The 27,192-nt window shown below is 40.2% G+C and overlaps 1 protein-coding gene and 1 pseudogene across 3 annotated transcripts in view; one reads left to right on the top strand and one right to left on the bottom strand.

Annotated features, from left to right (window-relative positions):
* Positions 1–27,192, top strand: part of St18 (ST18 C2H2C-type zinc finger transcription factor) — a 104,361-nt gene that overhangs the window by 17,784 nt on the left and 59,385 nt on the right. For all 3 annotated transcript variants that reach the window (XM_074068530.1, XM_074068529.1, XM_074068531.1), the window contains one exon: positions 26,309–26,499. In XM_074068530.1, the coding sequence (XP_073924631.1) occupies positions 26,309–26,499 (191 nt within the window). The remainder of the gene's footprint in view (positions 1–26,308; positions 26,500–27,192) is intronic.
* On the bottom strand, positions 1,877–2,271 carry LOC109703431 (small ribosomal subunit protein eS12-like; annotated as a pseudogene).

Raw genomic sequence — 27,192 nt, 5'->3', positions numbered from 1 at the left:
TGCCTATAATCCAAGCTACATGGGAAGCAGAGGTAGGAGGATTGTGGTCTGAGGTTGACCCCAGGCAAAGATAACACAAGACCCTATGTGAAAAATAAACTAAAGCTAAAAGACCTGGGGGTGTGATTAAAGTGGTAGAGTGCCTATTTTGAAAGAACAAGGTCTTGAGTTCAATCCTTGGTACAGGAAAGAAGGAAGGAAGGAAGGACGGAAGGAAGGAAGGAAGGAAGGAATCTGTGAATTATTGGGGAGTGTAAATGATTGTTTGCAGCTGTTTTGTGATGAAGAGGAGCAGAATAGAGAACAAATTATTTTGACAGTAGCGTAGCAAAAAGCATATGCTCTGGTCTTTGGTGATACTTTATTTTGACCTCTTGGAAGTATCTGAAATCTGACAGATCTTCCTTCAATATTCTTCACATGTCATTAGAAAGAAAGTTTAGGTGAGGACATTTTTTAAGCACCATTTTACGTCCCCATAGATGACTCTATGCCCATCCAGATTGTGTTTGCAGAGCATTTTGTTGTCCTTAGGTCTTGGTTAACTTCTTTGTCACACAACTGCCTTTCACCTTCAGTGTGGGTGACAGGCAACGCTAAGGCTATGTGGATGTGCTCAGGCATCTCAGTTTGCTCTGTTTGGCCCTCATCTTCTCACCCAGATGTGCTCCTGAGCATCCTAGCATAACATGAAATTATTTAACACCATTTCTCCTTTCTCCTCAGTCCTCCTGAAGGAGTGCACTAACTTTAATGATCATTTCTTGCTGCTACTTTTAAGTAAACGATTCTTACATGAGGTCCCATTTCAATTACATTATAGCAGACAGAACGCTTGTGACACCTTGTAGTTATTTTCCTGCTTAAAGTTTGAATTGAAATAAATAAGTGCCAATGTTCACAATGGACTCCCTACAACCCAAGTGTCACATTGGGTGGCTTCTAACTCTAGTGCAGATGGTCACTAGATGGTGAATGGTTCGTGTGAAAAGAACACTGAGTTAATAGCTGCCTAGGGCTCTCGGGGCTGCCACTGACCAGCTGTAGGACTTACAGACATGTTTAAAGGTCCAGGTTTGCTGCTCTCTTGACAAAGGAAACATTTTTCTACATGGCCTTTGTGGTCCTGGTCTCTGGATCCATCTCTTCCACCTCTGACCTCAGTCAGCCATGTCTTTGCCTTTCAGCTGCTCCTTGGCCGCCTTTTCCCTTGAGTTTTTTTTTTTTTTTTCCTTGCATGATCTTTATCCTCCCTATAAAAAATACACTTTTTCAGGCTCCTGCCCCCCTCAATTTTTTGTTATTCCAGTTCAGTCCCATACTATTTTACAAGGGAATCCTAGGCCTTAGACTACTTCTTATTTTCACACTGTAAACACGGTCCATCTCAACTCTGTTACAGGCTGTGCCAGCAAAATCCTCCTGATTCTTCCTATGTGGTTGTGTTGTGATTTAAGGCTCAGAATGTATGTCATCTCCTTTAGGAAGTCCTTTACAGCTCCCAGGCTGACTAATAGCTTTCCCATTGTACTTCCAAAGTACTTCTCTACTTGTCTCTTTTAAAGCACTGATTACTTTTTTGCTCTTTTGCTGTTCATTCATCCATCTGGCCACCCATTCAGAAGGAAGCAGATCTTTTACCTTTGAATTTTCAGTTTGGTTGGAGAGACAATTTACAAAGGAGCAAATAATATAAAACTTTAATTGATCATCTATAATTCTGCCTCTTTTCTGCACCATCTACTTGTCCTCGTACATGGTGTTACTGAGAAATACTTTCGTTTATATCATCTCCTTCTGTTCATTTTGAGAATGAATAACGTTAGTAAATCATTGTAACGGCATTTCTCTGTAACCTGCTGTTTTTCTACAACTGTCAGAAAAGTGCCCACAACTCTTCTTTGGAAAAAGCCAATTTTTCATTTGTCCATGTCTTGCATTTGAAGTACACTTTGATGACATCCTTAGCCTGACATTCTTTGCCATAGTCCTTAACCACCCCATTTTCTGGGGTCTTCCTTCTTGATCAGTACCCATTCTCCTAGTTTCTGGTTGTCATCAACTTTAGTGAGGTTGATTGGTGCTCAGCACAAAGGGCCTCCACCAACTTAGCTCATCATAGTTGGATGCGAGCACACCAAGATGGGCTTGGTGCTTGTTTAAGGCTTTGGCAGCTTCAGGAGTTCCATGTGCTAGGCCATCACGAATGAGAGCAATCATCACTGTATTAATGTCCATTACACCTCCAGCAGCAATGTATTCCTCTGCCATGATGGTAGATTGGAAGGTGACCAAAATCTTCAATGCATCTTGGCCTCTGTGTGACATGGCAGCAGCAGAGAAACAGCTGCCTGTGACTTCTTTCCTTCCAAATTCACAGGTTCTGTCCTTACCCTGATCCTTTTCTTATTTTTAAGAAAACTTAAATGACATGTGCCATCTTAGCAGTCATCTCTGCCCCTTTAGAGACAGCAAAGCTTTCACTGGCCTCAGTGACAAATTAGCCTGCTACTGTGTTTACTGGTTTCTGATTCACTTTTCAATCAACAAGAATCTTCCTCTGTCAAGATATTTTATCAAAGCTTCAGATGTAAAAGTGAGGAGCTCTTAATTCAGTTAACATCTCCCTTGGTCTCATTTGTTCATGTTCTGTCAAGAAGGGAAAACCAAAGTGAAAGAGAAATGCACACTGCCCGTTCCTGAATGGCTTACATGAAGGAATCAGCTGAGTGAAACTGTGGGCAGAAATGACCTTGTGTCACAAGGGCACAGACCAAAGATACCACCAGGACTTGTGAACACCTAGAAGTTGAAGGCTGGAGCAGCTAGAAACAATAGTGGAGATGCCAAAGAACATGATTTTGGTGTTCTTTAAGGGTCTCAGCAGGAGGCACAGGGACACACCACCACTGGGGAAGATTGATGTGGATGACTCTCAAAGGTGGGGTGGGGACTGTCTCCAGGGACTCACTGCAAATCCAAGGGCAGGGGTGGAGGCAAGGTCTACATACCTCTCAGTTGTGAGTGTTTCAGGTTCTTGGAGAATTGAACAAAGATTTGGACAAAACACATAGAAGTAGTGTGCAAAGCGTAGATTATTGAAAGTGGAACACACTCCCACAGATGGGAGTAGACCTGAGCAAAAAAACCTCAAGGCCCCGAATTGCTGTCAGGGTTGTAATTTAAGGGTGAAGCTGGGACTGAGGGAGCTCCTGGAAGGGGCGGAGAGGGGCATCCCTTTGATTGGTAGCTTTGCTTGATAGGAGGATGTTACATAACTTATTTTTGCACACATTCCTACCCACAATGCACTCTGTTAAAATGACATGCATAAGATTTAGTCCATATGTATGAAGCTTTAAGTAGGGAGTGTCTCAAAAGCTTATCTAAGGACAGGTTCTCCAGCCCTCAGCACATCCACTAACTCTAGGACTTTTCTCATGCTGCAGCGGCTATTGAGTTAACTACAAAAAGGGAGTTCCAAGGAGGTTCCCAAACAGATGTACCTGTAGAGAGCATGACCTAGGCAAGACTTGGGGCATGTCCTCAGTGATACTTTTGTGACATTTTATCTGGTCAGTGTTCATTCCCTCTTGACTCACCTGTACTTCCCTGTTCTCCTGCTTCAGGGGAGTCCCTGGGGACCTACTTCCTGCCTTCCCCTAGTGTGGAAATCACAAGGAAGACTGTTTTTTCAGGTGGCTCCTGTAAGAATTGTGAATGTAGACTCCTAGATTCCTCAAAGTGCTCACAGTAACTGCTACAGAGGACCCTGAGTCGTTGTGTGGAAGCCAACACAAAGCCTGCAATTTGTCCTGAAGGATCATTAAGCTTTAAGGAAGGGCTAGAAGGTTTTCTCTCTCTCTTTCTCTCTCTCTCTCTCTCTCTCTCTCTAACCATTTTCCAAAGAAAATGAGCTCCCCACTATAGCCTCCTTGATTTTCTCCTATGTCTACTTCTTAGGCTGTACCTTCTTGTTTCTCTTGCTGGTTCCTCTTCAAATCTCCAGTCTGCAAACACTGGAGTCCCCAAGTTACCTCTGTGATCCTCTTTACTGAAAATCCCCTGGTGATCTAATTCAGGCTTTCAGTACATTTGCATGTAAGTAAACTTGCATCTCCTAGGGCTTCTTTCTTCTTTGAAATTCAGACTGTGTAGTCATCTCCAAGTGGGTTCCCAGAGTATCTCACACTCCACACTTGTACATCCAATCTTGAAACTGAACTCTTCCACCATGACCTGCATGCACCCCCCCACCTTCCTTGTGCTAGTAAAAGGGGAAGTACTGAAGCCTTGGGATCTTCCTGACTCCTCTGTCCATATGCTATTCAATTCACCCAAAGGCAGTGATGCCTCAAATTTCAAAATAAATCGTCAATCTGATTTTTCCCACCAGGCCCCCAAGCTGAGGTTGCTTACCTGAATTACTGCAATTAGCTCTTCACTAATTTCCCTGTTCTGTTCTTCCTCGTGGCCACTCCACAAAGCAGCTAGAAACCCTCCAATGGGGCTCCTGTTTTCAAAGGAAAAGATGAAATCTGCTCTGACCTTTTGTCTCTGCTCTCAAATTGCCCTGGTTTTCCTGGGCTCCTGAATCCACCAGACTGCCTTGGCCTTTGTATTCTACTACTCTGGCCCTGTTTCCCACACAGATGCATGTATTACTTCAAGTTCTAAGTCAAATGACTCTTTGTCAGCAAGGCCTTCCCCAGTGTCAGCCTTTAACTCTGCAAACCTTCACCCCTCAGCTTTCACTATTCCTTTTTTTTTGTGGAAAAAAAACTCATCACATTCTGACAGGCAGTCTAATCTTGTATTTATCTTGTTTCTGTCTGCTTTCACAACAGTGTATTTTGTGAGAACAGAAAGTATTATCTCTTATCTCATTGATAGTATCCACAGCAGCTAGAATATGCCTGACACATATTAAGTGCCAATGAAGAAAACTGATTAAATGTTTTCTGAGTGTTCTAGAAGGAACTGAAAAGAGACACAGGAGCCTGAGAATCACGAAAACACATTGCGATGTTTCCTATAAAACAGATTTCCTACGGGACACAGTGGGATAGGCAACTCATTCTGGCTGGGGCTTTGTCCTGAGTTTGCAGAATGAGAATATATCCTCCCACTGTCACACAGCAGGCACCCTGAAGAGCTGAGTTAAATTAGACTGAGTGGCAAACTCTCCCAGCAGCCTGGTTCTTGCTGTGGACTTGGGTCACTGGAGGGAGATTAAAAGAGGAAAGATAGGTAAGAGCAGAGATTGTTCCTCGAGTCCATATGAAGCACAGTTCTTTCCATGATTCTGAACCATTTCTACTTGCCCATCTTGAACAAGGTATCCCCAGGTTTTTAAAAGCAATAGAAAATGACATATTGAGAGAAAGCATATCTCTTAAGAGCCAAATGCCTTCACTTTTGATAGTTTTTGTGCTTTAATGACTTAAGTCTTGATGCTCAGCTTATTGCCATAGCTAAAACAGATGTAGGGAAATTTCTATTTTTTTTTTTTCAGTACTGGGGATGGCACCCAGGTCCTCACACATGCTAGGCAAGCACACTACCACTGAGTCACTCCCCTAGCCCAGGACAGTTTCTTTCTTCCTCCCTCCCTCCCTCCCTTCCCCTTCCTTTCCCTTCCTTTCTTTCCTTCCTTCCTTTCTTCCTTCCTCCCTCCCTCCCTTCCCTTGCCTTCCCTTCCTTTCTTTCCTTCCTTCCTTCTTTCCTTCCCTCCTTCCTTACTTCCTTCCTTCATTCCTTCCTTCCTTTTCTTTCTTTCTTATAGTGAAAGTGATAGAAAAGTTTATTAGGAAAGGAATATACTTTCAATAGACTGAAAACAAGTCATCTCTAGTGCCTGAGAATGACATTTTTTTTTGCCGTCACCAATTTTTATTGAAGTAAAAGGGTCTTGGGCATTAAGTCTCTCCCTGGGACCAGGACATGAGGCTGAGGTCAGGTTAAAGTCACAAGGTTAGGGTAGGCCTACAGATTTACAAAGTACAAGGGATTATTAGGTCCATCTAACTGCTATGATATAGTTTACAGCCCTAGGTGTTTATTTTGTCTATTGTTTCAGGAAATGATGTTGACCCAACTTAGGATGGTGACTCAGAAACATCTTGTGACATCCTATGACCTCTATGGACTGTTTTGATCCTGACAGGGGGCTGTTAAGTAATTTTCTCTAGGCAACCTTGAGGAATCCTCTATTTTAGGTTCCAAAAGAGCATATCCCCATCACTCCTGGCTAACTGCTAACCAACATTCCCCACACAAGGACTGGAGACACCAAAATTTTTTAGGAAATGGGAAGTCAGAAATCAGTGTTAGGTTACTTCCTGCTGGCGTGGAGCATAAGCCTAGGTCAGGAATCTCTTGTCCTTGCTCTTGGTCAATGGGGGCAGTTGGGATCTTTTGGAGACTGTAACCAGCAGTCCTTGTGTTCAAGGAGGAGGAGCCCTTCTCAGAGGTTACTATAGTTAGCCCTTGGTCTAGATCATTTGTAGTTTTAGAGCAAGGGTAATTTCTTGATCACATAGTAGAGCAAGTCTGAAAATAGGTTATAACCTCATGATCCTTATTTATTGTGGGAACAGTTTTATAAGGAATGATTTTCAGAATTGCTTTTAAAATTCTACTCAACCAGTGTGTGGCTCACATGATACAGTGAGCACTGTCCTGCAGTGCTACCGATGCCTCAGGAGCTGTGCCAGCACCTCTGCATACTGTCTCACTGGAGCCCAGCACCAGGAAGTGGGTGCTATAGAAATGAACATTGGCTCAGAACTGTGTTGTCAACTGCTACATTCCCTGGGATCATCTTAGTTCATGTCGGCTGCTGTAACAGAACACCAAAGACTGAGTACATTACATAAAACAGAAGTTCATATGGTTCACAGTTCTGGAGGCTGAGAAGTCATGTGAGTGAGGGCCTTGTGCTGTGTCATACCGTGGCAGAAGGCATCAGAGAGAGAAAGAGAGAGAGAGAGAGAGAGAGAAATCCTCACCTTTTGTAACTGACCCATTCCTAGGACCATGGCCCCCATGACTTAATCACCACTCAAAGGCCTCACCTCTCAACATTTTACAGTGCCAATTAAATTTTACTTTTGGAGGTTTCAAAATATAACAGGGATGAACACTTGTATAATAACCTGATTAAGAATATGAACTGTTAAAAAAAGAGGTTATATATGATGGAATATACATATATATCAAATACATGTGTACATACTTGATATATATATATATATTTGGCAGTACTGGGGTTTGAACTCAGGGCTTTGCACTTGCTAAGAAAGTGCTCTACCACTTGAGCCATGCCTCTACTTCATCTTGCTTTTCTTATTTTTAAGACAAGTTTTTATATTTTTCCCCTACTGGCCTGGCCTGGATGCTCCTATTTATGCTTCCACCTGGCTGAGATGACAGGCATGTACCACCATGCCCAGATTTTAATTGGTTGAGGTGAGGTCTTTCCAACTTTTTGCCTGGACAGTCTTGAACCTAGATCTTCATGATCTCCACCTCCCAAGTAGCTAAGATTACAGGTGTGAGCCGCTGTGCCTGGCTGTGTATTGGAGTATAAATGGAGGGTGTAGACACTGGCAAAATGGTTCTTTCTACCCCCACTGGTGAAAGGAAATATTGGTACCCTGTAAGTACTAGTGAGGCCTGGGAGGTGGCCAGCCTGGCTGGGAAGTGGCAGACTTCCAGAGGAGAAAGGAGATGGTCAGGGAAGATCTGCCCTAGCAGCTCCAGTGAGGAATGTTAAGGAAGACACAGATACACCCAGAAGGGGTAGGGTTATAGGAAGTGACATGAGGAATACACAGGTTTCACTTTTAGTTGAGTGCTTCTAAACCAGACAGTCTTTAAAATAAAGTTATTTCTGATTCAGTAGGACACTTGGCTGCTAAAGCACACTGATTTGCATGTGTATATATGTATGCCCATACATGCTCACACACATATAGAGATGATTACACATACACATACTTATAATAATGCATCAAAATAGGTCATCCCGACTAATTCAGTACTTATTTGACTATTTCAGCATATGGTCCTCCCTTGAAATGTTACTCCTGGATGCTAGTGATGTGTTTTGATGAAGTTGAGAAGGATAAATAGGAGTGTCCCAAAGACAGACAACTCTCCCTTATACTTAGCAACCACTTGTGTGCATCTGTAGGTGTCTAGCTGTGTAGTTCAGAAACTAAGAAAGGATCCCAGATTTATGGATCAGATAGTCACAGCAGTCAAGTAAACATCAACAAATGAAGTTGACATTTATGATACTAGTTTTATTTATTTTTAAATTTTTATTATTTTATTATTCATATGTGCATACAGTGTTTGGGTCATTTCTCCCCCTGCCCCCACCCCCTCCCTTACCACCCACTCTGCCCCCTCCCGCTCCCCCCCTCAATACCCAGCAGAAACTATTTTGCCCTTATCTCTAATTTTGTTGTAGAGAGAGTATAAGCAATAATAGGAAGAAACAAGGGTTTTTGCTGGTTGAGATAAGGATAGCTATACAGGGAGTTGACTCACATTACTTTTCTGTCCATGTGTGTTACCTTCTAGGTTAATTCTTTTGATCTAACCTTTTCTGTAGTTCCTGGTCCCCTTTTCCTATGATACTAGTTTTAAGTAGTCACATGGTCTTTAAAAAGTCTTAGTTACTTACAAAGCCAAAAAATTACTAAGTTACTCTGAAAGTGCTGACTTTGCATGTGTGTCTGTTTTGTTTTCTCTCAGTGGGTCTGTACCTCACATTCCTGTCTCTGCCTTCTAGTCATTCTCTCTTAGGCTTACCACGTGTCTTTAGCATTGCTAGTGTTTGACTGTGACACACACAGCCACACTTTGTTTTCTTCCTTCTTTCTGGCCTCCCTGCTTTCATTCCTTCTTTTTCCTTCATCTCACAGTCTCTATTCCACCTTTCCTTCTTTGCATTTTCTCTTTCCTTCTCCAAATTTCTGGTGTAAGCTTTCATACTAGAGAACAGAAGGACATCTGTACCTTATTGTCTCAGTACTAATTAGACCTCTGTGCTTCCTCTTCTTCACTTACACTCTCCTGAATTAACTCCATTTTGCTTACATGGTCCTGGTTTGAGTGCTCATGGGGGTGACTGACCCACAGAAACAAAGAGGCTCCAAACTCATCATCAGTTCATCATTTTTACTTTATGAATAACTGAGATAATTTTCATTTGTAAGGAAGTACCTGCCTCCCAAACACAAGTTGGAACTTAGTTTGTGATAGGATTGGACATGGTGCATAATAGAGATTTTTTTTTGAGTTTTTCACTATAGTCTTTCTTCTCCCCTGAGTTATCTGGCTAATTCTCATGAGCCTTTGGCACATGCATGAAATATTAATTATCTTTGTTGTTTTTGTTCAAGAGTAACTTGAGAGCAGACTTTTTAAAAGTACACTTCCCAGTCACTGTCACTTATTCCAACCTGATGTTTCCATTCAAAAAAATGTGAACTGAAAATGCAGGTGGAAGTTTGCCAGTGGCTGGATGCTGGGTATACAAAATGTAAAGTTCTTGTTTTGTTTATAAAATAACTGCAGCTCACTTTGAAGTCTGATATGTGTAACAAAGTTATCTGCTTCTCTTTTTCTTAGAAATGTGCATGCAAGCATTCTCTTTCTCCCCAAACTGTGAAGAGTGCTGGACAGAGCCCAGGAATATGCAAGATAGTTTGTGACCTCTGGAAAGTCGCAGGCACTGTGATACACCTGAGGCTTAAGGACAGGTGGAAGATACCTAGGATGTCAGTTCTCATAAGATTAGTGCAGACATTCACCAAATAAAATAAACTAGGCTGGTAATTAAGTGCAGTATGAATGAAGCTTTCTGCATCATTCATGGGAGGAACTTGGAAACACAGATGTGCTTTGACTTATTATAGGGTTACATCCCAGTTACCCATCATAAATTAAAAATATCATACATTTAAAATGCATTTCATATACCTAATCTACCAAATCACCTAATTTAGCATCACTGGAGAGCATTGTTTGCTCATCGTTGGTGTCATGTGGCTGACTGGGAGCCTTAGCTACTGCCTAGCATGTGAGAGGGGATCACACCACATGGCACCAGCCCAGGAAAGGATGCGAAATCAAAAAAAGTATGGTTTGTACTGAATGGATATCACTTTTCCACCATCATAAAGTCAAAAGACAATTAAGTTAAACCTTCATAGTTCGGAGCTGCCAGTAACATGAAAATACTTGCATTTAAAGTTTTTCGTTCATGTTTGAGGCTGGGCTTATAGCATTTTCCCCCAGAGAACATATTGAGATAGCATGGTTGTTTCCTCCACTGGGAACTGCAGTCTCCCAAACTCAACCAGGCAGGTTAAGAGGTGGGGAGGGGAGCGAGGGCACCTCTCAACCTTACCTTCTTCCCTCTACCCCCTTCCTCAGCTTCTGTACTTAAGCAGTTCCTAAGTCATTTACTTTTCTAATTAGCCACTTTTTGCAAGTATATTCTGCTAACTGAAATCTCCTGGTAGAGTGATTGTTATTTCAAAATAGATAAAATAGGTGCTAGGAAAATTAAAGGAGGGAACACTATTTATTCTAAGTGTTTGTGAATGTACAAAACATTGAATGTGTGTGGTCCTATATAGAAAAATAAAATATGATAGTTTTAGTCACATTGTTGTGGAATTTCACAGCTCTCATCTTTACTATTTTATTTTATTTTATTCTTCTTGAACTCAAACCTCAAATAAAAAAGATAATTGAGATTATTGACTTAGTAGTTAGTAATTTACTACTTTAAGAAAGCAACCCTTTGAAATATATTGTATAAATTCATTTAACTTAAATTGTCAAAATGTCTGTTATTTATTCACATTAATTTTTAACAGACACAATCCATATTGTATCCTATCCATAAAATCCCTATCAAAGACTAACTAAATCGATGCAATAATCTTTAGCATTTATTTTAAAGTATGATTACTTAAAATATCTTTTTGTAGATAGAGAGCTTTCTCATGCTCTTGTTTCTGCCTGACCTAACTGGGGGCAACTGGAGATGCAGAAAGGACAAATGATAGAAGACAGACATGCAGAAAGCTAGGATTAGGTGTGCTGAGCGCTCGGATGGAGACACAAAGCAACCTCGTTGCTTCTTTTCTCTAATAACTCTTCTTTTACTCTGCTTCTTTTTTCTATTCTTTTAAGTCTCTTTCCTTATAATTGCCCTGTCCCATGTTTTCTTTGATCTCTCTTAAAGTCTTGGAACTCAGACTCACACTGTCCGTGTTCTCTCTTTAGCTTTCTTAAAGTCTCAGTGCTCAGACTTGCAGTCAAACAACAGCAGCCGTTATACATTAGCATAACTCTTAAAGTCTCAGTCCTTAGACTCACACTGTCCCGTGTTCTCTAACTTTACCAAAATACATTCAGCTTCCAGTCCTTGGGGAAATCCCTCCGTGATCCACCAGAGAACTATTTATATTTTGTCTGGCTAAGCTGAGGCTGAACATCAACTGAATAGTTCAGGCAATCTACATGCAATTAAACAGAGTTTGTAGTATCACTTTATTTAAGTAAGATACGTTGTTTATCTCTGGATATAAGTTGGATAAAATTTATGTTTTATATATTTCCAATTTTTGGTACATAATTTTGTTTTAGATAATAATTAAATGGCTGTTTCCTTTTCTCTGACTTGTGGATTTGAAAATTTGTTCTTTTTGATTAGGATATATTCATTGTACAGGGGGGCTTCATTGTGACAATTTCAAATAGGCTTACATTGTACATCAGTTGAATGGTCCCCACCATCTCCCTCATAACCACTTCCCTGCCCCACTTAAAGCACTTGCAAGAGGTTTCATCATTCTATTGCATATAGGTTTATGAAGTCCATCAACCATATTCCCTCACCTTCATCTCCTCCATTCACCCTCCTCCCTCCTATAAGTATTCCCCACTCTACCTATTTTTTTACAGTCCTGGTTTTCATTATTAATTCCAAAGTCAGTGTTCAAAGGGGTTTCTCAATGTATCTCCACTGTGAGGATACTTTACTTTGGTCAGTTCAACCCCTTACAAAAGAAAACTTTGGGTCTTGTGAGGTTTAATTATCTTTAGAACTACAAGGTTTCTGCATTCTTGGGGAGTAGCGTTCAAAACCAATCAGTTCATGACCTGGTCACTTGGCCAGTCTTTGTAGGGACCAGTTAGGATTTCTTGGATCACAGGCTACTTCTAACTTACTTCCTGTCTCTTTTTTGGCTGTCCTGCAAAAGCACCTCAGTGACAAGGGGAGCTGGACTTAGAAATACAGATCAGTAAAGTCTTGTCCCAAGGAAGGTGGGCCAGTCCCAATATCCATACATTGAATGGGTGGCTTTCTCATGCATCTGTTGGATAAAGGCAATTCCCTGGGTTCTTACTTGCTCTGATGGCCACTTCTATATGCTGACTGATGGACTCAACACTGATGAACATGTACTGAGCATGTTACTAAGACCTACAGGTCTTATGCACAGGAAACTTTAAAAATGGACAAGAAATAGTCTCTGTTCTCTTGTCCACATTTCCAGGTTACTAAGTGAAATGACTTTAATCCAAAGAGATAAGTTTTATCATCAAAGTGAATGTCAAGTGCTATGTTGGCATAAGAACAATGTGTTGTGACGATGTGGCTAGAATGACATCATAAAAGTGGATATTCACCCAGTACAGAAGGACAGCTGGAGGTCTGTTTGGAGACTCCTTAAGGCCACATAACTGTTAACTCACAATTCAGAGGAAGTTTCCTATTGTTCCCCTTCTTATTTTTATTACAATGTGGTTTTTAATGGCTTTACTGTTTTAAGAACTCTGTTATGGATGCTTTGCAATTAATTTATCGAGCATAAAACTTAATCCTAATTAAAGAAGGAAAAAATTATCTATTAGCCCTGGCCTTATGGAAAAAAATCTCCCCTCTTACAAACCTGATATTATCAAATAACCTTGCCAATGGAATCAGTGTTCCATGACAGCAAACGAACCATCAATAAACACCAACAACTTATTAGTTGCTGAATTTATGACAGGAGCAGTAGGAGAAGCTGAAATTACAGGTTTACTGTTAGACACACTATTGCATGACACAGTCCTGTAAACATGAGTGTGGTCACAGAGTTTCCAAGAAAAAAATCCCGAGAACTTCAGGGATTATCCTGGATGAATGAACGATAGCTCTGTAGTCTTTACCGCATAAAAGCAAAGTTGTCATTTTTGGTAGCCTTTGAGTTCTCTTAGGAATTATGAGACCTATTTCAAATGTATGCACTTTCCCCAAGGTCCTGTCTCCTGATGTCCTAAAAGTGAAGTCCGACTAGATACATGCAGATTGTTTTTGCATCCTACAACACGGTGTGCCTGTGCCATAGGAAGTGACCCTTCCCTCAAATTAAAAAAAAATAGTATCAAATGTGACATTTGAAGAATAATGACCATGTATTTTTCTAAATTTCTAGCAGAAATGATTCAGGCATTTTGGATAATCTGTCCATCCTATGAGACATACAGTGGAAAAATGTCAAAAACTCATCTTTCTAAGGCATAATGCTAAGATTACATTTTCTTTAAGTAAGTGATGTTCACGGATTTCCATGCATGGCATCTTAGACATTATAAGTAAGCTTGCTTATCTGTTAGAAAAGGAAGGAAGTGTCCAGTGTCCCCCTCATCTTCTACCTGCTCTGTCATTTATTGCTTGTCTCACTTGTTTCAAACGTAATTGCATGTTCTCTTGTCAGTTACTGTTGTCTCATGCATTTCCTTTCTGTCTCCTTAGATTATGAGTTCTTGAAAAATAGATAATGTCTCAAACTGGTATGTTTTTATTATACTGACCTAATAATGAGTCACTGAAATCTGATTGTTTTTAGATTTTAAAATTGAACATAAAAACTAAAAACTCACCATGAATGGATATCCTAGTGGAGCAATGTGACAACCATATGTCAAAGGAATCCACTATTGTCACATAAGTTAGCATATCTTTCACCAGGAAGCATCAATGTCTGTTGGCTTTCTAAATGGATCATCATGAACTCACTGTCTTTATTCAAACATGGTCAAGAGCAAACTCACATACTTCAGCCAAGACCATGTATCCGTACCTTGTAGGTGTAAGGGAGGCAGAATCAGGCAGAGGGAGAAGTTGAGTAGGAATGCAGGTGAATTGCAGTACACTTGCAACAGAAGGTGCAGCCCATCCTGGTGAAAGCTGTACAGCTGGTTTGCTCTTTAGAGTTGATCTTGCCCTAAGGCAAACTGTCCCATGGGATATGACTTGGGGTTAAATGTCTCTCTGGCTAAGTGCAATTCCCAGAAATGGATTTGGCCAAGGTCTATCATCTCCCAACACTCAGCAGGTGGAGGAAGTGAGTACCTTAGTGTTGACAAGAGGAGAGGGGAGTGACAGACCATAACAAGCACTGCAGTCTGTATCTTCACAGCTTTATGCATTATGTTCATTGTCTGCCTATTCTTCCACTCATTCCCATCATCCTTGCCAAGTACTTCTGCTGTTCTTGATGGCTTACCTAGTGGCATGATTTGAGCCTTTATCTTCTGATCCTCTGGCTTCTAACTTACTAGTCCCCTGTCAAATTTGGGCCAGAAACAGCCAGGAGACCCCTCAATGAACCATTTAGGTACCAACTATGTCCTTCCCTGCCCCCAGAATCTAACAGCAGTGCTGATAACTCCATTGATCAGAGTCGGGTTTCTGCTGGGAATGGTGGCACTTTTCCTTGTCTGCTGATCTCTAAGCCTGAGGAGTCCATGTGAGAGGTAGTCAGAGCTCGTATTTTGAGAGGATTCATACTGTTACCCTGGTGGAAGTCTTTTCCCTTTGGGAACCTGGATATTTAGACTCACAGAACCTAGATTTGGGGGTCAGAAATATACAGAGGTTGGTCACTGGGAGTCATGGTAAACCAAGACAATTCAAATTCGTCTTTTAGTTGGAGTGCATATTGTCCCACAGGAAGGCACCTGATCTTGACAAGATATCACCTCCAAGCCAGCAGCAACTCAGCTATGTCTTCACAAGGCTATTCTATCTCTCCAGTAGGGTAGCAGTTTGGGACTTTGTGGTACATGGTGGCATCAGTGAATCTCAAGATTTTGTCTCTTTAGTGTAATGTGTTGTATGAGAACTTCTTGTTGGTAGAGCAAACATGCTGTATGTCTTTGTTCAATGGAAGTGGTTGTGATTCTGAAGGTAGGAGAAGCAAACTCATACCCAGATTATGTAGATTCCATTCAAAGGTAGTATAAGTCCAGTGACTGGTTGGTTTCTTCAAGAAATTGTGCCAAGTCAGGCACAATGGCTCATGCCTGTAATCCTAGCTACTTGGGAGGCAGAGATTGGGACAATCATGGTTTGAGGCTGCTCCAGGAAAAAGGTTAATAAGATCTGATAGCAACAAATCAGCCAAATATGATGGTGCACACCTGTGATCCCAGCTACACAAGGTATGGGAGGGAGGATCAACATTCGTTCCTTTTAATGGAAGGTTGAGCATCAGACTTCGTTAATCTGCTTAGACAATCATCCTATATTTGGAATAGTAACTGCTGTAAGAACTGTTACTTGTTAGGATTTGGGGTAATTAGTCACTGTCTATGTCAACTTTCTGAGTCAGTCTTTTAGGGTCCGCATTGATGAATTAAGTAGAAAATGATAAGGGACCACCAACCATGCATCCTCTAAGTTTTCAGAGTTCCCTCCACAGTATTGTGCTTTGGATCTACTACTTTGTGATAGGAAAGGAGAAGTTTTAGAGGATTCTACCCACATTCCCACTTTATTAGCTCTTATCCCATTAGCCAAGAAACCTACATATATGTCTGTTCCAATTATACATGCAAAGACCAGGCATATAACCAAGAGACAGATTTATGAAGCCAGAACACCCTGTTGACAGGGCTCCGTTGATGACCTACACCATCTCCTGTTTTAACAAGGGCCACGAAGCAGTTCAGTCCCTAGGTATCAACTCAGACACTGTCCAACAGTGCCTGAAATGCTTCTGCAGTCTTTCCTCCCTTGGGAAATCATTCTCCAAGGACGGGACGTAACCATAGGTCCTTATGGGAAAACTCTGGGGGGTGGGGGGAGGGGAACTGCCATATAGACTTGACGTATAGAGACTTCCCGTGAGGGGAACTTGCTTCTTCTTTAGTTATTGGGTTCTGAGTTTGAGAACTGCCTTAACCCAAAAAATTTGGCAAAGGGATCATTACCTTTTTTTTTGGTGGTGGTGATACCGGGGTTTGAACTCAGGGCTTTTGCACTCACAAAGCAGGTGCTCTACCTCTTAAACCACACCTCCAGCTCATAGATCATGACTTTTTATTGTATGGGTTTCATGACTTATATAAGATATCCATTCCAAGAATGACCACTTTTCTGCCCAGTTCCTACCTTATCATTTTCAATAGCAGTTCTGGAGTTTCCTTCTTTTTTTGTGCAGTACTGGGACTTGAACTCAGGGCCTACACCTTGAGCCACTCCACCAGTCCTTTTTGTGTTAGGTATTTTCAAGATAGGGTCTTGAGAACTATTTGCCCAGGCTGGCTTCGAACCATGATCCTCCTGATCTCTACTTCCTGAGAAGCTAGGATTATAGGCATGAGCCACTGGCACCTGGCCAGTTCTGGAATTTCTAAATGAGAGTGAACCATTGCTTTTCTAGGTTTTCAAGAGCCAATATAGCAGCATGCTAGTACCATCTCCTAGGGTCCTTGACAGAGTGTTAAATCCTGTAACATGAGAGATGGCTTCCACACTGACTTTCTCTTATCCAGCTTGATGTTCCATGCCTGTGATCCAGCACCCCTGGGATCCAGCCCATCTGTACTCCTCCAGCTCCTGCCATGACTATTAGCTTGATCCTGCAGCTCCCTTGGCATATGGACCCTCTCCACCCTTAGCAAGCCAGATGATGTTGTGTGTTGACCTTGGATTTTATTCCCTTGGAGGCAGGAAGGGAAGATGAAAACATGTACTCTCTTGAAAAATAGAAACCTCTGCATCATCTTCAATGTAGTGCAAGGAGAAAGAGATTCTTTCTGGGGCTCAGAGAGTCCAGGGAACTTTCAGTGCATCAACCAAAATGTCCCCGTCCTGTCTGTAAGCAGTGAGAATGTCAAAGTTAACGAGTTCCAGAATTAACTCTTGATCTCCAGCCCTCCCAAATCTTGCTTCGAGTTCGCTCATCTCATCAATGATAATGGCACAGTTCTAGTTCTTAAATCAAAAACGTTTCAATCATCCTTGACTCTTCATTTCTTTTATATCCCATATCTACTATCTCAATAACTCCACTTTGCTTCTTCTTCCAAATACATTCAAAATCTGGCCACTTCCCACCACCCCAGTGGTACCACCATGGTATAAATTTCACTTCATCTCTTATCTGGACTACTTCAGTAACCCTCTAAGCACTCTGTTTGTTCCTGGTCTTGTGACCTATTACCTATTCTCAACCCAGAGCTGGGGTAATCCTGTGAACATGAAAATCAGTACATGCCACTCTGTCAAAGCACTACAAAGTCTTCACATCCCACTAAGAGTCAGAAGTCCCTAAAATCATCTGCAGTTCTGAGCACCATCTGGATCCATTATTTTGCTGATCTCTCTATTGTACTCCCACCATTATGCTTGAGCCTCTGTGCTTGTCTTCAAACATGCCACACACAGGGTGGCCTCAGGACCTTTGTACTTACTATTCCTGCTGCCTAAAATTCTGTCCCTGCATTTTTCATCATGTTTTCCTCTTATCCCCTTCAGATCGTTACTAAAGTTTAGTCTTATCAGTGGGGCTTTTCCTTACCACCCTGTCTGCTATGGTTTGGATCTGGAATGTCCCCCAAACCCCATATGTTGAAGTCTTGATGCTCAACTGAGTGCTGTGGGGAGGTGGTGGAACCTTTAGGAGGCAGGGCTGGTGGGAGGCCTTAGGGGGGGATTGTGAGACGACCCCTTCCTTCTTCCTTCTCTCTTTCTCTTTCCCATCTGGCCATGAGGTAAACACTTTGCCATGAGGTTCTACCACGCTACAGGCCCACAAGCAGCAGGGCCACTAATCACAGACTGAAACCTCCAAAACTATGAGCCAAAATAACTCTTTCCTTTTTTTAAGTTCACTATCTCAGAAAATTTTGTTACAGGGATGTGAAGTTGACTAATACTATCAGAAACTTTGTTCCCTGGTTATCATGCTTCTCCTATCCCCTTTTCTTCTTTATTTTTCCGAAATACCTATCTTCAAACATACTATGTACTTCACTCAGTTTCAAATTTTCTGTCTCTTCTCTTTATAATAAAAACTCAAGGAAATGAGGGTTTTTTTCCACTTTATTTGGCACTAAATACAAATTTATTTCCATAGGTATATAAACTGGAAATATAATACTGGCCATATGCATTGATTTTTCTAGTAATTATTTGGTTTGTTTTACCAAAAAGTATTCCAAAGCAGTAAAAGAAAAAAAAAAAGTCAAAGTCAATCGCACTAATTAATAATTATTATTCTATGTGTAGAATAATGGTATGGCATGCAAATGGTTCAGGCATGGTTCCTTACTTAAGATAATTTATATATTTGAGTAATTGTGCTCAATGTACACGTGGATAGCATTTCAGGACATCTGCAAAACAAATACTCAGCCAAAAAGAATCACTTCTCTTTAGTCTACCTTTGTCCTATACTTCGTGCATGGAAGATCTTTCCTTTCCTAGGTCACAAAAAACTTCCCCACCAGTATCTCACCATAATCCTTTAACAAAAAAGTTGGGGGCTGTAATTCTAAATCAGATTCATTTCACCAATTGGCTTCATTTCTGGCCTATACAAAGCAAGAGTGAGCATTTGGAAAACTCTCCACAGCCTTCCACAGTCGTGCTCATTCACTGGATTAAGTCTTATAACTGAATAGTGTGATGCCTTATATCAGTTTGAAGGACAGTATCAAATAATAATAGGCTAGAATTTAGGCCCCAGCCCACTGGGTTCAAATCTGGACTCCTTCACTAATGGCTGTTTGATAACTGACAACATAGCTTCTCTCAGGTTTAGCGTATAATGGAGCCAGCCCTTAAAGTGTTAGGAGAATTCAATGAGCTAACACTTTCAAATAGTTTAGAACCCTACCTGGCACACTGTAAATATAGCCAGCTCTCTGTACCTGAGCTCCACATTAGAAGAGTCAACCAACCGAGGACTAAAAATATTCAGAAAAAATCCATCTGTACATAGACATACACACTACTTTTCTTTTCATTGTTCCATAAGCCAATACAGTCTAGCAACTATTTACACAATATCTACATTGTATTCTGTGTTATAATTCATCTAGAGATGATTAAAAGTCTCCAGGAGGATGTGGGTAGGTAATATACAAGTATTATACCACTTTCTCTAATAAATGGATTTGAATGCCTTTGGGCAACTATGCTCACTAAATCTTACACGTTTTAGCATTAAGCTCCCCTGGCTTACAGTCTTACATTTGAGGTCCAGACCTATGGCTTGGAGTCTATAAATGCCTCTGTCAGTCAGAGAAATTGCCACTCACACTGACAAAACATACCATGCTTCAAATTGACCTCATTTACTATTTAAGTATCATTTTGTTGAAGTATAACCCACCTACAGAAAAATGCACAAATTACATATGTATAACCATATGAATTTTTACTAGATGAATATATCCATGGAATCACTACCCAAAACAAGGAAAGAGAACTTTAGCAGCATTCTAGGGGTCCCCTTCATGGTACCCGGAATCACAACCCTCACAAAAGGAACCTCCCTTCTGGCTCCCCACAGAAATTAATTGTTCTGGTGTTCTGGTTTGGGACTTCATGCATGTACAATTTTGTTGTCAGCTTTCTTTCATTCAACAGTATGTTTATGGAATTTATCTGTATTATTTGTAGCAATAATTACCTTTTCCTCATGGCTGGGGAGTGTTTATACAGGTGTGTGAATGTTTCACCATATTTTACTCATTCTGCAGTCAAAGGACTGCTGCTTCCCTTTTTTGGACAGTGTCCTGCTGTGAACATAAGAAACACACTTTTTGGTGCATGTAAGAGCATTTTTATCAGGTGTATGCGAGAGAGTGGAATTTCTGGATTACTGGTTAGATTTTCATTCACAATCAGGAATTAGATATTTACGAGCAGTTTCCAGAGTAACCACAGCAGCTCACCAAGGCCAGTGGTGAATGCGCACTGACGTTCCTGCAGGTCCTCATGGACATCTGGTGGTGTTGGTCTGTGCGCTATCAATCCTGATGGGCAGGAATGGTACCAAATTGTGGGTTCCTCAGTTTCCCTAGAGATGACAGAGATGGAGCACCTTTAATTTGTGTACCTTTTGTGAAGGCAATGTGCTCTTTTGTGAAATGACTGCTTAAGTCTTTGGCCTATTTAAAAAATCCATGATCTTTTGACATATTGGGAAGAATTCATTATATATTCTGGTGGAATATACATTCTTTTTTTTTCATGCATTACAAATGCCTTCTCCTGTTCTGTGGCTTGTGCTTTTACCTAAAGATCTTTCAAAAGCTGTTTTGAAGAGTGTAACGTGCATGTAGGTGGGTGTACATATGGAAAGAACAGAGCTCAGTAAGCTTTCCCAACCTGACCATGCTGTGTAAACTGATCGAGATATGGAATATGATGGGAAACTCCCCATACTGGTTGATACCTTTGGAGATATAAATGTTTAAATTTCTTTCATGGTACTGGAGTTTGAACTTAGGGCCTTGAACTTGCTAGGAAAGCACTCTGCAACTTGAGTCATGCCTCAAGCCAAAAAGTTTTCAATTTTAACGTGATGTAACTTACCAGTCATTTAAATTAGTGCTTTCTGCAAACTGCTTGACAAATCTCTGCCTTTCCTAAGGTCATGAAAGTATGGCCACATGTGTTTTCTTTTTTCTTTTCTTTTCTTTTTTTTTTTACAGTTTCAGTTTTAAATCCATAGTCTTCCAGAAACTGTTTGTTGTTCAGCAGTCTACCTTCATATTTAAGAGGCTCTCAGAGGATGCCTGCAACCTTGGATAGCATAAAACACTACACATACCATGGTTTTTCCTCAGTCAAGAACTTGTACCTTTTCACTTAAAAAAGTGCTCTATAGTCTTTCTGGCATGTCCGTCTTGCCAACATCACTGCTGTTTGTGCTTTGGGGCCTCTATTAAGTCTTGAGCACAATCACTGTCATACTGTGACAGTTGATCTGATCACTTTGATGACTATCCAATGTCCAATGGATGTGTGACTTAGACAGTGTCAGACACTGAACAAGGATGACTCACATCCTAGGCAGGATAGAGCAGAAAGGTGCCAGGTTTTATCCTGCTACAGTTGACTGTGGGGTAACAAACAGCAGGAAATAAAAGCAGGAATAATGAAGGATAACTACATATATATGAGTTACAAGTCAAGACCTTTTCTTCAGATAGATATCCAGTTGACCTACACCATTCACTGAAGAAGTGACACTTTCTCCAGTGATACCATCTATCTGTGGGTAAGACATCCACTCTGTCCTATCCATCAGTCTGTCAAGCTTGCACCAGTAACACCCTGTATCAAGTAATATAGGCTTGTGATAAGCTTTTACAACCAAGATTATCTGTCTTCAAACCTTGCTTTTGTTCTTCTTCAAGATGGTGGGCTGCTCACGGTTCTTTTCATTTCCATAGAAATTGTCAAATTAACTTGTTGAATTCTTTCTAAAAATTCTTTTGGGGTTTTGGTAGGGTATGCATTGTATCCAATAAATTTGGGGAGAGTTGAAATCTTGCTATATCGAGTCTTTTATTCTATGAACATTTTATGTCTCTCAATTTATTTAGGTCTTTAATTTTCCATGTGTTCTTTGTTTTGAATAGGTTTTGCACATATTTTGTTAGATTTATTCCCAAGTATTTCATATTTCTATGCTGTTATAAATGGTTATTTTTACTTTCTAATTGTTTATTACTGGTTTATAGATGTACAATTAATTTTTTGAAAAGCAACCTCACTAGGTTTACTTCCTATTTTAAAATTTTATCCATAGATTCTTTTGTATTTTCCTCAAATATAATCATGTCTCTGCAAATAATACTTTTTTCCCTTTCAATCATCACACCTTTGTTTTTTCCTGTCAGTCTTCTGAGTCTTAATTCAAATTCATACTTCTTGGCCTCTTTCAATGAGTCTGTGGTGTTTTGCCCAATTAGAAGAAATCAGTAGCAATTCCTACGATGAATTTTCCATGAAATGTTGGAGCACATAAAAGGCTTTGTTGGATGCAGGATTTCATAATGTCCATTTATATTTCTATTTTATTCATTTTGGTGCTTCTCACAATACATCAATTTCTGGACCCATATTTTTTGGTTTCTATAGAAGATAAGCTGACCTCAGTGGTTATTTACAGATTTGGAGAATTGAGGGTATCTCAATTTGTTGTACCTTTTCCGAAACCTGAAATTTTAATGAAACTGACCTACAAACATACTTCCAGCACTGAATTTATCATGAATGTTATCTAACTATTGTTTGCCTCAGTGATTTTTTAATTTTCAGTTGTATTTTGCATCAAAGGAAATAGTATTTCAAATTAAAATTCACATTTCTAAATGGGAGCTTTTCTCAAATATGTAATCCAAAAGTTTCTCTCAAGTAAATACAGATCCTTTGAAGATATTTTAATAAAATCAAAACCTGAAATATGATGTTGAAAGTGCATGGTGCATTGATAAAGTTCCCTGTGGAGCTCTGGCTGTTTAAAGCAACAGTTTGATTGAATAGAACAATAAATGCAGGGCTGAGTGTCTTTTTTTCTGTCTCCTTCTCATCTACTAGAAAAATATAGATAATAGAGCTCATTTATTTCCTTAACATTTCAGAGCTCCGCAGATGGGAAAACACAACCCAGTGGAAATTATTTCTGGCAACCTTGAGAAGATATGTTAGCATTTTGTGGCATTTCTCTCCGTGACATGGAAAGCATGGCTTTCCCTCATTGCAGTGTCACACTGAAGTGTCACAATAAAGCCAAAATAGTGTGCCCTCAGGGAAAACTAGGAAAAGAGACCATTTTCCATGCACACACAAAGGGTAATATTTATTATAAAGCCTTTCATTTTAGCTCCAAATGCTGCCTGGGCTGTGGGTACTTTACAATGGAGAAATGCACAGAATGTGAGATTTCAAGCAAATGTTATGTGTAAATGTAATTTATGTAAATACAAATAATAAGTTAAAAGAGTAGAATGCACTTATGGACATGTGTGCAGCATTCTCTGCACGGTGTGCCAGGGAGAGAGTTGGTGGCACTACAAAGGGACAGCGTCCCCAGTGCTGATGGAGCCCAAGGAACCCTGAGTTAGAATCAGTAGTTCTGTCTTTACCTATTTTTGTCACTGTCAGCACAGATGCTACTGCTTTCATCCTCAAAATGTGCTATGGAAATTCTTATCATTTCCATTTGCTGGATGAGAAACTCAATGCTCTGAAAGACCCAACTATTTGCGGCAAATTATATAGCAAGAATTCCTGAAGTTGTTTCACATACACTGAGAATGATATGATGATTTATTTTAAGTTAAATTTGTACTCTTGATAAAACCTTACCCATCCTCTTATCCTGCACTTGCACAGTCATTATTTAGACCCAAATATTGAATTTGATTTTTTTAGTTACTATTAAAAGGCATCTCTTAAAGGTAACTGTACTGCTCCAGTCTAGGGGAATTTGGGATTTCTTACATTTTGCAACATGCTTTTCATTGCCACAACTCAGTACCCTCTTCAGGGAGAATAACTATTATGTACCTCTGCACCCAAATCGTGGGCAAAGCCCTGGGGCAGACACCCTCCTTCCAACTAGCCAGGTACTGTTTTATCCAGTTTCTATGTCAACAAATTGTCAAAAGCATACAGAATTTATCCAAATGTGTCATTCTGGTCTGGCAGCACAGAGGAGAGAGCATGAGTTTTGGAATTCAGTAGACTTAGACTCAGATATCAGCTCCACCGTTTACTAGTTATCCTGTTTGGGGAATGTTATTTGTCTTTATAAGTATTCTTGGATGATAATATTAACAAGATAAAGTTTGTAAGGATCAGGTAGTATGTATGCCCCAGTCATCAAAGAAAGAAATAACATTTTCTGATGAACTAGTCCTTCTTAGCCATCCCCACTACCCCTGGTCTCATGAATGGAAAAGCATCCAGGAAGCTCTGCCAAAAACTCTCCTCTCTCTCTTCTCCTGCCACCTTCTCCTTCTCATCCTCCTTCTTCACTTTTTTCTTAAGTTTTATTGTAGTGAGGACATTTGGTATGAGATCTATCCTCTTAGCACATTTTAAGTGTGTGTTCATCTTCTTTCACTGAAATTTTATGCCTGTTGATAAGTAACTTCCTATTTCCCCCTCTCCAGCCCTAGCAATCACTATTTCACTCTTCGATGCTATGAATTTCAGGCTTACATCACTACACTTCCTAAAACCTACTTGATGTCCTGCTTTTAAAATCTGAACAACATATGAGCCTCTCCTATTTTCTACAATCCTGATAATGGCTTAGTGGCCTTACTTGTGTATTTTGGTGGAAATTTATTTGATTTTGAAGTTTAGAGAACTCCTTAAACTTTCTTTACATGCCTGTGAACTTTATCCCTACGGTATGATATCTTACCTCATGTTATCTCCACAGTGTTGATATGCTCTTCCATCCCTTTCCCACTCAACAATGAGTCTCTTTTATCTGGGAGGGCAAGTGTGGGCATAATTCTGCTTGCCTGTGCCCCTCCCATCACATCAGAACTGAGGGCCTGGACTTTCCCTCACAAGCCAACAGACTCAGTCCACACAGGGATCCACCTTCTGTAGTCTCTCATTGTCATCTGGTTGTGCTCTCTTTTACTCTACCTTCTGCAGACAGTCACTTTCAATTTGGGCTCATCATAGAACATTATTTACAAACCTCACTCAGTGAAACTTTCCCATCAGCACAATTTTTAATTCTGTAATTTTTCATCTCTTTTGAGAGATAGCTACCTCCTGAATTATCTTTCTTGCCAGAATCATTTTTCCCCCAAGAAGAAATGACAGTTTTCATTCCCTTGGAAGTTTTTGCATATACTATTCTATATTCAAGAATTTATGTATGACTATAATCAAATTGTTTTCATGACTAGACCACCATCTTTGCATTGATGTCTGTTCAAGAACAGTTTAAGGCACTTGTCTGATCAATAATATTACTGAGAATTCAATCATCTTTTAGAGATGGAGTTAGTAACTGTGAGTCCAGGATTCTCTCCTCAGGACTTTTTCATCTAAATCTCCCTCACTTTTCTACAGAGCGTTTAATAAATACCTCTCATAGGCTCTCTGTTGGCGAAATTCTCTGGTCTTCATGGATCTTTCCAGGAGAATGTTTGTGCTAACTTCACACGTAGAGTGAGCTGCATTAATTCTGAGTGAGGTACATGTAGGAAATCTGTGTTGAAAGGACCTCCTAGGAGCATTTCCAAGTAAAACCATGTGAGAACGGGAATAAGGATAAACTGCTGTCCATTTTTTTTGTGAAATCTTATCTTATTTCTTCTCCTTTTATTTGTTTGTTCTGTGTGCCAATTGGGTAAGAATCCAAAGGCAGAATGCCACATAGCGAGCATCTTTTCACTTTTTTTCTGTGTCTGTGCCTGGAGATGGGTTGATTGAATGTTCATAGCTTGCCCCTCGTTCAGTGGCCTTTCATTTAAGTTAAAGCCCGAGATATGCCACATCTCAAGTTGGAGGCACAATTGTGACAGAGATAAGCAGTTTCAGTGGCAAACAACTATTTGAGAAACCTTGTGATTTGCCCATCCTGGAAATGTATGTGTATCTGGTGGTATATTTTTCACATTAGCTGTTTCTTAGGATTAACAAGCCAGTGCAAAGCTCATTTCATCCTCCCCGGGTATTTAGTGTAGCACCAAGCAAAGCACAGATTAACATATGCTTACTCGGGATTAAGGATGATTTTTCAAAAACTCTTGTGATAGATAGTAAAATAGAATCTGCACACTTTGATGGAGTCTGTGGATGGACTGTTTTTGTTAATACCAATGACTAACCCTAAACCTCTAGTCCCAAGTTTCCAAAGGCTTTGAGTTATGTTTCGTGAAAGTCAAATGCCAAATAGCAGTGAATGCTGTTTTACCATGTCCTCAATCTGCCCTGCTTATGCAGTGTTGCCTACGATTGCTCCATGGCGAAGAAGAGAAGAGCAGAAGAGCAGGCTTTGGGTGTCCCAGTCAACAAAAGGAAATCCCTGCTAATGAAACCCCGGCACTACAGCCCAGACGTGGACTGCAAAAGAGATTGTGATGACAGGATGGAGGACAACAGCCTCTTGGATACAAGCAACCGCTCTACTGCAGGTAGCAAGGAGGAGGAGTGGTCCAAGCTCTATGTATCCCGGCACCACAGACTCAGTCTTAACTTATGGAGAGCCTATGGTTGGTATGGTTGTAAAAGTATGTTTGTAATTTGGAAGCAAAACAGAACTTTTATTCTACTCAATGTTCATTTATTGAGGACCCATTTTTTTTTATCAGTACCTGTGCAGGCTCCATAGATTGACAAGGCATTCTTGTCCTGAGTTCATTTTTAACTTGAGTTTGTTTTTTAAAGCACAGGATTAGGCTGTGCCTCTTTTTGAAGATAGTAAAAGATACTAAGCTTTAAAGCTGAAGTACAGATCAGATGGATGTCTAATTTCTGAAAGAACCTTTCAAATTACAGGCGTATTTAAGTTTTATGATACCTTTACAATGATTGAGTTCTGAGTAGTGTTCGTTAACAGTTATGGTCTATATGTATATAACACATATGTGTATATATGTGTCTGTATCTATATATACAGCTAAAACATTTATATTTCCTTTAGCTATAGACATATATAATGTTATTTAACCCCAGTATATAAATCAGTAATAATAACATGGACTAATGCAGGTGATCGTGACCTTAATATTTTTCATATTTTTAAAGCAATGGAATATAGAAGCAATCAAAAGTTATAATCATAGAAGCTCCTTCAGTAGGAAAATGATATAGAATGTGTTTCACTG

The sequence above is a fragment of the Castor canadensis genome, chromosome 3 (genome assembly GCF_047511655.1).
Source record: "Castor canadensis chromosome 3, mCasCan1.hap1v2, whole genome shotgun sequence".
Classification (NCBI taxonomy): Eukaryota; Metazoa; Chordata; class Mammalia; order Rodentia; family Castoridae; genus Castor; species Castor canadensis.
This window is presented reverse-complemented; position numbering and strand designations above follow the sequence as displayed.